The 10,994-nt window shown below is 35.7% G+C and overlaps 1 protein-coding gene across 1 annotated transcript; it reads left to right on the top strand.

The window, feature by feature from the left end:
• The first annotated feature begins 6,082 nt into the window (after positions 1–6,082).
• Positions 6,083–9,515, top strand: LOC144850516 (uncharacterized). Its single transcript, XM_078707799.1, has 5 exons — positions 6,083–6,347; positions 6,833–7,169; positions 7,465–7,900; positions 8,063–8,203; positions 8,775–9,515. Exons 1-5 carry the CDS (start codon positions 6,083–6,085, stop codon positions 9,513–9,515), a joined length of 1,920 nt encoding a protein of 639 aa, XP_078563925.1.
• The last annotated feature ends 1,479 nt before the right edge of the window (positions 9,516–10,994 follow it).

Below are 10,994 nucleotides of genomic sequence, written 5' to 3'. Positions count from 1 at the left end.
GTAGCCCAAATATCAAATTACACTTTTAATATTGCAAACATTTCCAAATTGATCAACTTGTAGTATATAACCATGTATCAATTAGTTTAAACTAATTAATCCATGCTATAATCTATAGACTATTGTAGCCCAAATATCAAATTACACTATTATTTATAATAACAGCAGCAACCGGGAATCCACAAAATGTTAGGATTCAGCCAAGTAGCCTTTTTTGCAATTAAAATCTCATTACACGGAATCTCTTCGCTGTTATAGAACACACTTCTCGTAGGCGTGTTGAATATGCGTGTAATAGCGTGTTGTATAAACGCGCCCTTAGGTGCAACAGCCTGACAAATTGATATGGTAACACTATTAAAAACAAGTATATCAATCAGAACGTTAACATACGTTATGTTATATCTATTTTCAAACCTTTTAAAATCAAAAACTCATCAGCATCATTTTTTCATTCTTAACTTTCATCCTTATAATTATCCAATTTTGAATTGAGAATCCAGGATTTGATGTCAACAATTTCGCTACCTCTTTCTTGCCTGCAAAATGAGAAAAACAAAAATGCAATTATTCTATCATCTCTTACAGATGTATTTGTCCTAAATTTGTCCTATTTTGATGTCACATAACAGCTATCCACTTGGAATCGAGAAATTGAATATTTGCGACCAACAACCGGCCCATATTTTATAACTACTGTAGTACTGTACTTGTTAAAAAATAACACTATATTGATCTCTTTCCCTTTAATGTTCAACAATATTCCAATTAAAATGCTTAAATACAGAAGTATAGGCCTACAGGTACATATGACAACCTCAGACATCCATCCTATATTAGACTGGGTTCCACCCCGTAAATTTTGGCACATATGGCGTTTTATACGTATAATATAATACTCAGATTTACGCACTGGGGAAATATGTGAAGAAATCGATTTGCATGCCCGCAAACATCCGATAAGAATGACGTAGGTTATCATACCATATGTGCCAAATTATTTATCTTTACTATTTACGGGCTGGAACCCAGTCTAATCATATATATGCACTGCTCTTTAACCAATTGAATGCTCTTTGGCATGTGAAGAACGAACCTTTTTAAATATAAACTTACCTGTGAGATCGTCATGGTTGTATAGGTCATCTCCTATAGTAGTAAACAAAAACAATTTATAACATTAATATTTTATACATTTTCGTTCTTGATACATTGTACATTTGTGTTTTTAAATGTTTTGCTGCTAATATTGTAGTAGATTTCTAGTTGTCCATAACTATCAGCATCATCTGCTGATAAACAACAATAAAATGTTAAGAATGTAATGTGAATGAATCTAATTTGTGTCTGATAAGTGCCATTTCCGGCATCTACAGTTGCACAACTCTTAAACATTTCTTATGACACAGGGACAGATTGGAATGGAAAATGGGACATGGATTAATTAATTTTAACACTAAAAAAGAACTTCATAGAAAGAGTCAATCTTAATTTCACCTCACCTTAGCACCAGCTGGTATAGATTTTTATTACTAATGTTTTATAAGCTTACCTGTGATGTTTTCTTCTTCTTTAAAAGTTTCATCTGCTGATCAATAATAAATGAAAAGTTAACAATTTAATATATTCCTAATATCTATCTGTACATTAAGTACTTTGATTGCACTGATTGCATTGAAGAACTTAAGATCTACCATACAATTTTTTTCCATGTTTAGAACCAACAAATATATGGTCTTGATTTTATGGCACTCTGGAATTGTCTCTTCTATTAGCAAAAGAAGTATTCTCATTTTACATACTTTGTTTATAAACTATATTAAAGCTTACTTATCTCCTATAGAAAAACACAATAAAATAATTAATTAAAAAAAATTAAGTTTTCTTATTCTTCTTACCTGTACAAGTGTTGCCACTTGTTAATTTGACAAAATTTGCTGATTTTTCAATTACCTACTGGCAGAACAGGTAAGTAAAAGATATGTACTGTGTGGGTAATAAGCTGTACGGACTATATAAAGGGCAGGAAATATTTTGAGATAATCTAGGTTTTGGCGAGATTCTGGTTTTTAAGGTGTATGCTTTGTGAGAGTGAAGTTTGCATTGTACCAGCAACAATGCCTATTTTTTTTTTTAAAAGATGTGCCGTGTTTAAAACGTTTTCACCCGCAACTACAGCAATTGCATTATAATTCTTCAAGGTTGATATGTCCTTGGCTATTGGCTGTTCTTGTGGCCTCGAAGTCTCTGCTGCCTGCTTTTTATTTTGGGCATATACCGCATCACATGCTTGTGCATATCTAGCACTTTCCTGATCTCCTGTGATTTGTGATCATTATCTGTTATTAAAAACAATCCACTTAATATGTTCCCTTATAGAAGTATTTTAACACAACTTGTTATTAAGTTGCAAAATACTGAAATTAAAGACTGCCTGAACCCAAAACAAGTAAGTGCCAGACAAAAAGCCTAAGGAAAAGCCTAGAATATTATATTTATCCTTGTTTGACCAATGTTTGACCAATATTTATCCAATTGTTCTGGAGGTTGTCTTTAATTTGAGGTGATTTATACAGCCGATGAAATCAAATTTGAAAGTAGTCTGTAATTGGATTTTTATGGGAGTGACTTGTAGGTACTTTTGGCTAGTCTTCAACATAAGTTGCTCTTAGAGTGGATACGATAGTCTACAATTGAAGATGCTTTTAAAATTGGGGTAGGGGGAAGTATTAATAGAAGGTAGTGGGTTAAATAGAGGGAGACCTGCATTAAAAATTTGAAATGGACTGTAGTCTTCAAAAAGAAGTTGCTCTTAGATTGGATACGTCACTAGTCTACAATTGATGGTGATTTTTGAATTATAATGCAGTATTAAATAGAAGATGGATGGTTAATTAGAGAGAGAACTGCATTGACAATTTGAAAATGACTTATAATTAATTAAAAAATCACCAACCTTGGAATCCAGATGTTCTGCAATATCCGTTGTAAAATCTTCAATAAGATTAAACTGAACATTAAATTTCTCCAAAACTTTTACTGTTGATCTGCGATTGATATGTGGAAAACACCCTCAATGACAGAAAACTCTGTTGAGTTGATACCTTCTAGCGTGGATGAGTTGGAATAAACAATGCTGAATTCAAAGAAGTAACCACTTCCCGACAGATTAATGGCAAGATCAGTGAAGTTGGCCCAGCCATGGATTATATCTACAGTGTTGTTGCTGACGAGCTCTGCATCAGATACTCCTGGGCATTTTCCATGGATGTGAAGAATGTCCCAGATTTTGCACAATTTCAGCCTGAAAAAATCAAAAAATCATTGAATAATTCCTTTTTTTCGTAGAATATTTGTATCAAACCTATGGTGTATTACCAAAGCTTGATAGCCTACAGTATATTGGAGTTTAGAAAGAATTGTGTTAAAACCTACACTGGTATCCAATATAGAGATGCAAGGCTGAACCTCAAATGGATGGTTCTCCATAGCATCAGCCGTAAACGTATACTCATTGTGCTTTGGAATTGATAGATGATTTCTACTCCTTGGTCACTAGATGCCTCTTCTTCAGCTTGCTTCTCAGAATACCTGTGAACCAATTAGTTATGTTGGTTTGTAATGATATAGGCATTATGGTTATGTTTGTTGCACGCCACACATGAGAATACAATTTAAGACTTTGGACAAGACGATACAAGCCATGCACTACAGTAACTCTACAGAAAACTCTACTTCAACTCATTACTTCTTAAAATGTGACTTACGTTTCATTGCCTGTACTTGGACCTCCTGTTGTATTTGTTGCTCTCACACCCCTTGTTGGGTCTTCAGCTGGGGGAGAAGGATCGGTCATTGCTAATAACCTCAACTTCAAGACTCTCGTACAAAGTACCGGTTTGTGCTGCATTAACAATTTCTGCTTGAAGGTTAACTAACTCATCATGTTCAAGGGTTGAATTGCCTGTAAGGAAAAAATATTAATTATTGTTTAGATATTAAAAGAATAGGTAATTAAATAAAATTCAACTCATTTCTAAACATATGAAACTGAAAAAAGAAGAAATCTGGATAGATTATGTGATACTTTAATATGGTTAAAGAAAGCTATTTACTTATTATATATACCAAACTGGCAAGATTGTTAACAAGATCTTCTTCATAGAAGTCATCAACATCAACAGGAGCCACACCAAAGTCAACCATTATAACCGGTGTAGTGATGATTTCAATTGGGTCACTACCACGTATAAGTATCCAAAGAGTCTGCCAATCGCGATCAAAATAGTTCTCGCCATAAATGCTGGAGTCAGGAGTTGGCATGAACTGATCGTTTGGATCTTCTGGAACCCATATTTCTCTTTCTATTAATGGCAATGATGTCGAAAGAGTTGACAATTTTAAATATCTTGGACTTACATTTGATTCACAAGTAGCTTCTAGAGTATCACAACGTATCGGTATTATTCGTAGATTAAGATATTATATTCCAAATTTTGCTTTAAGACTACTTGCTAATGCAATAGTATTACCTTGTTTTGATTACTGTAGTAATGTTTGGTCAAATTGTAACTTAGAACTTGTTAATCGTCTTCAAGTACTTCAAAATAGAGTAGCTAGAATCATTCTTTATGCTGATATGTACACCCCTATAACAGAATTGATGTCCTCACTAAAATGGAAGAGTGTCCATGACAGATGGGAAAATGATTTATCAATTATGCTATTTAAATGCCTACAGGGTTTAGCACCATCTTATTTAACAAATCTATTCAAATTTATGGACACTTTTCACACAAAAAATACAAGAAGTCAATCAACAAAAACTCTAAATGTTCCAGCATGGACCTCTTGGGAGACCAGTACTTGTGTATTGAAAGAGCTATTCCAGAATAAAGAAAGATTTGTATTGTATTGTATATGAACATATCTCCATCCAGCTGCCCGTTATTTGACATGACATAGTGACCTTGATGGTACACATCTAAGCGTTGAGGATTGGCATACCAGATGCCGACAACTATTTTCTGATCTGGAGCTGTGTTCAGGAAATGAAGTCATAACGTTTGAGGATTCGTTGAACTCTCATATACATCTCATAAGTCTCTCCAATTGCAACGATAGACATAAATGTGCTGATGCGCTCTTGACATGTGTACCCATGACACCAGCCGTGATCTTGTGGTCCATTGATCAAATCAACATAACCGTTAGACCCAATGACGATTGGTGAAGACGTCGTAATTCTGTGTCAGGATCAAGACTTTCAATAATCAACATAGCGTAATCATAGTCATAGCATTCAAAAGCCTGCCAAGATTCATGCCATATGCAGTCTTCTGTACCAATGATACCTTAATGAAAAGAGCAGATTATATAAAAGATCACAGCTACAACACAGTGATTCTCCTACTCCTCAAAAAAGGGATGCCACAATAAAATTGCGTGCCCAGTCTCGGTGAATGGACTGGTCTTGTTTCAAGAGTGCAACTTTAATAGGAGGAAAGATTTAGGGAAGAATCACAGTTTACAAAAGCTAAAATTCAACATAAAACAGACAACCAACCTTTATGTGGACATTTTTCATCATAAGGAATTTTAAGTCCACGTCTCGGATCTCTATCCCACTCATATGGAGAATCAGGAATAACATAACCAGGCCGTGATCCTCCTAGAATTCCACCATCTTCATTTCTGATCATTGCTTTCTTAAATGCATCACAATCCATCTCCACGCAATCAGAAGGATTAACTTTACTGTTAAGATTAAATGAAAAGTGTAATGTATTGAACTTGATTAATATTACTTGCTACCAATTATTTAAACTTCCTTCACCTGTTACCATATATAACCCTGGCTACTTTATGGTCACTAATGGCTAAAGTAGACCCTCTGCTTAGACCACTAAACATTCCACCTTGACAGATTAATTACCCATTACCGATATTGTTATTATAATATATAGTAAATGTAGAATAAAGAATAAACACTTCAGTGCTAGCTTTCAACTATAACAGAACTTGTCTCTCTCTCACTTATTTGTATTGTAAATCGGTACATTACACTACAGTGGCGACGAGAATGGCCCTTATTGGCAAAATTGAAGAATTTATTGAAGGAAGGGAAGATTGGTCACAGTTTGTTGAGCGTTTAGACTTTAGACTAGAGTCTGAGGAAGAAGAAGAACAACAGGAAACTGATTGGCGGTACGTTGTCAATAACCAGAGGCTCTACGCAATAACCAACACGATATTCTACCAACAACAGCAATCTAACTGGATTTCACACTGTATTCGGAGACAGAACTATGATCCCTGCGAAGTTCTTACATTTTATGACCAAAAAAGTAAATTGATAGGAAGACCGAGCCCAAGTATACTTCAGAGAACTATAAACGCTAGTCAACTAGACCGAGAAGACTATATAAGGAAGTGCTTCCAGCATCTTTTATAGAAGACAATAACTACTATGTCCAGTAGTCATTAAGTTGATTAAGTTATGTCTTGATGTTTAATTTTAATTTTAAATGTAAATAGGTTGGGTAATCATCAGGAATAGTCCTGAACAGGGAGATGAGCGCCCCTGCCCACCGATGAGTTTCGGGATCCCTTTGACCCGGAGGGAGAGTACCCGTCAGGGTTACAGGTCCCAGGTTTTTAGTTGTTTTTAAAATTAATTAGTGTTCCATGACCTTCTCATCAAAATTAACGTCTCTCATAAAATTAAGAAAAGTTGTGCTATGTCAACATAATGTCAATGATGGCGAAATGTCCCCAATATTGGGGATAGCTATGAAAACAAATAAGTAAGTAAGTAACTTGTATTTCAAAGCAAAAGAAATTACTACAGAGGAGAAGAAACAAGCAACACTGTTAACAGTTATTGGCCCATCATCTTATAAGCTTTTACGAAATTTGGTTACACCAGAAAAACCCAAGGATAAAACATTCGATGAGCTGGTAACAGCTATGAATGGGCATCACAGTCCAGTGCCTAGTGAAATTGTACAGCGATACAAATTCAACTCACGCTTTCGACGTGATAATGAAACAGTGCCTGAATTTATGGCGTCGCTTCTATCGATGGCAGAATTCTGTAACTTTGGAGCCTCGCTCAATACAATGTTACGAGATCGTCTAGTTTTTGGCGTCCGTAATCACGGAATTTGGTCTTTTGGCAGAAAAAGCACTGACACTGTAAAAAGCTGTTGAAATTGCAACTAGCATCGAAACTGCAACAAGAAATGTAAGAGATCTGGCGCAGCCAACCTCTGCAGATGCAGTTGAAAATGTAAACAAAATTGCTTACAAAAAGAAGTCAAAATTTACATCAAATACAAATAAGAAGTCGAAACCATGTTTTCGCTGTGGAAAGAATAACCATTTGCCAGACAAATGTTATTTTAAGCAAACAACTTGCCATTATTGTAACAAGGTAGGACACATTCAATCTGTTTCTCTTAGCAAAAAGAAGGGGAAGCCCCAAACAGTTAAAAATGTTGTGGCAGATGAGCCAAGCGATGAACCAAGCAACATAGCTACAGAAATGTATGAAGAATTATTTGGAATAAAGACCACGTCTAGTCCTCCACCTATGAAAGTTAAGATACTGTTAGATGGTTTGGATACTGAAATGGAAATTGACACAGGAGCCTCGGTATCAATAATGTCGCAGACGAAATTTAGGCAATTATGGCCTGAAAGAAAACTTGAACCATCGTCAGTTAAGCTACGTACGTACACTGGACAAATAATGGATGTTTTGGGTAAAATTAATGCTGAAGTTACATACCAGAGTACTACTACAATATTACCGTTAACGATTGTGCGAACAGATGGACCTACCCTAATTGGTCGAGACTGGCTTCAGTTTATAAAGTTGGACTGGCAACAAATCAAGGTAATAAACCAATTAGATTTAAGTTCACTGCTTGGTAAATACCAAGAAATATTTAAAGATGAACTAGGTACCCTTAAGGGTACTGAAGCAAAAATGTATGTTGATAAAGAGACAATGCCAAAATTTTGCAAAGCCAGAAATGTTCCGTATGCTTTGCGACAGAAAGTAGATGACGAACTTGATCGCTTACAACGAGAAGGCATTATTGAACCTATACAGTTTTCAGACTGGGCTGCACCAATAGTTCCGGTACTTAAGGCAGATAAATCTACCATTAGGATCTGTGGTGACTACAAAATTACTGTAAATAAAGCAGCCAAAGTTGATCAGTATCCTTTGCCCCGAAGAAAAATTTACTAAATTGGACATATGTCACAAGCGTACCAACAATTACTCTTGGATAAAGATTCTCGAAAATATGTTGTAATCAACACTCAAATGGGACTTTACAATATACACGGTTGCCGTTTGGAGTCTCTTCAGCACCAGCGATTTTCCAGCGTGTCATGGAAGGACTATTACAAGGAATTAAAGGTGTTACAGTATACCTGGACGATATATTAATTACAGGAAAGAATGACTTTGAGCATTTCGAAACTCTTGAAACCGTCCTAAAGCGACTGGCAGATGCTGGACTTCGTCTAAAAAAGAGTAAGTGTGTTTTTATGGTTAAATCTGTTGGTTATTTGGGACACCTGATCGACAAAGAGGGATTGCATCCCACAAACGCCAAAGTGAGAGCAATTAAAGATGCTCCAGCGTCTCAAAACTTGACAGAACTGAGAGCTTATTTGGGATTATTATCTTATTATGAAGTTTTTACCAAACTTATCCAACACACTCAATTGCTCTGTTATATGCCTTACTTCGTAAGGATAAAGCTTGGAACTGGACAAATTTAGAACAATCTACTTTTGATAAATCAAAGGAATTGCTACTTTCCTGCAGAGTACTTGCACATTATGATCCAAAAAAGGAAATAATATTATCGTGTGATGCATCTCAATATGGAATTGGGGCTGTGTTAGCACATCGACAAAGTGACGGTACAGAAAGACCAATCGCATTTGCATCTAGAACACTTGCAGAAGCGGAAAAAAAGTATTCGCAAATTGAGAAAGAAGGTTTGGCATGCGTTTTCGGAGTAACGCGATTTCAGTCTTACATTTATGGTAGACATTTCACATTGGTAACAGACCATAAGCCATTGCTGGGTCTTATTAATGAGGACAGACTTGTGCCTAGCCAAGCATCAGCTAGAATCCAACGTTGGGCACTGAAATTAGGTACATACAAATATACATTAAGATTCAAACTGACAAAGTCCCATGCCAATGCGGATGCCTTAAGCAGATTACCATTGCCAGGAAAACCAGAATCAATTCCACAACCTGCCGAAACTGTTCTATTGATGGAGCCAATGAACCAATCTCCAGTTTCCACAGCAGATATTAAAGGTTGGACGGTTAAAGATCCAACACTTTCTCGAGTTCTTTACTACATTGAAAAGGGTTGGCCCAATACTAATCCAAAAATTGAAAACTTGCAACCATATTGGATGGATCTGACAAACAGAACTCTCTACACAAGATGGATGTATTTTGTGGGGAAATAGAATTGTTGTTCCACAGCCTGGTAGAAAACAGTTGCTACAAGCACTACATGATGGTCATACTGGAATTGTCAGAATGAAAAGTTTTGCTCGGGATTCGTTATGGTGGCCTAATATGGACAAAGACATATCAAAGCAGTGCGATACATGCCAATCCAATCAAACTTTACCACCTTAAGCACCATTGCACCCATGGAATTGGCCAAATAGACCATGGTCACGATTACATATCGACTATGCTGGACCATTTATTGGAAAAATGTTTTTAATACGATGCATACTCAAAATGGCTTGAGGTAATTCCGGTAAATTCCTCAACGACAAATACCACAGTGGATAAGCTCAGGCTTATATTTGCATCGCATGAATTGCCAGATAAAATAGTATCCGACAATGGAACATGTTTCACCAGTGATGAATTTCATACATTCGTAAAGCGAAATGGAATAAGACATTCTTTAACAGCCCCATATCACCCATCATCGAATGGTCTTGCGGAACGTGCTGTACGCACATTTAAAGAAACAATGAAACGTATGAAAGATGGATATATCGAAACAAAAGTCGCAAGATTCTTATGTTGTAATTTGTATGTTCTTGTTATCAGTTTCTTGTTTTTAGGACCCAAGTGGAAATAAGTTTTTAACTTTTCTTGGCATTCCTTGTAATCAAGGCCTGTTTTTTCCGTGCAATTGTTTTTCTATTTTCTATGTATTATATTTTATTGTTTTTTAACCTTGATTACCAAATAAAGTTTTAAAAAAAAACAATTCAAGATTCCTATTTAAATATAGAAATACACCTCATAGCACAACTGGCAAAACACCAGCAGAATTACTGAATGGCCGAAAATTGAAAACGCATTTTGATCTTTTACACCCTTATCAAGCAGATCGTGTTATCACTCAACTTGAAAAACAGAAATTAGCCCATGATCGTCATGCAAAGAACGCACTTTTGTAGAAGGAGAGTAGGTGTATATAAAGAACTTTAGAGGACAAAATCTGAAATGGTTACCCGGAACAATAATATTAAAATCCGGTCGCATCTCATTCAAGATAAAACTAGAAGATGGACGAGTTTGTCGTCGTCATGCCGACCATATCAGGAAGCGTTATAGGCCTGTTCAAACTCAGGATAAACAGCTTACAAACAAAGATGATCCTCCACAATTACCTCCAATGCTCATTAATCCAAATCTGAACAGTGGAAACATCACAATCGACTGTCGAAGCACAGTCTATTACTGCTCAGCGAAGAGTATACCTTACTCGCGATAGAAAACCGCCCGAAAAGATATGGACATTTTTAATAACTGAAATATAGAAACTTTTATGGACATTATTACTGGACAATTTAAAATGTTGATCTTATATTTTACTTTATACAGTGCATTATACCATATACATTTAAAGTGTTATTAAACCATAACTTAGTACAGTGCTGCTTTGATTCAATTATAAATAAATAGCTTAGAATTGT

The sequence above is a fragment of the Antedon bifida genome, chromosome 8 (genome assembly GCF_963402885.1).
Source record: "Antedon bifida chromosome 8, ecAntBifi1.1, whole genome shotgun sequence".
NCBI classification, from domain to species: Eukaryota; Metazoa; Echinodermata; class Crinoidea; order Comatulida; family Antedonidae; genus Antedon; species Antedon bifida.
Note: the sequence above shows the minus strand (reverse complement) of the source record. Positions and strands in the feature narration are given on the sequence as shown.

What these genes read in the sequence shown, in the direction of transcription:
- LOC144850516 (XM_078707799.1), top strand. Translation starts at nt 6,083, where the DNA reads ATGGCCCTTATTGGCAAAATTGAAGAATTTATTGAAGGAAGGGAAGAT. An exon ending in TGGACTGGCAACAAATCAAG is followed by an intron (nt 7,901 to 8,062) that starts GTAATAAACCAA and finishes GCTTTGCGACAG; the next exon opens with AAAGTAGATGACGAACTTGA. An exon ending in GTGGTGACTACAAAATTACT is followed by an intron (nt 8,204 to 8,774) that starts GTAAATAAAGCA and finishes TTACTTCGTAAG; the next exon opens with GATAAAGCTTGGAACTGGAC.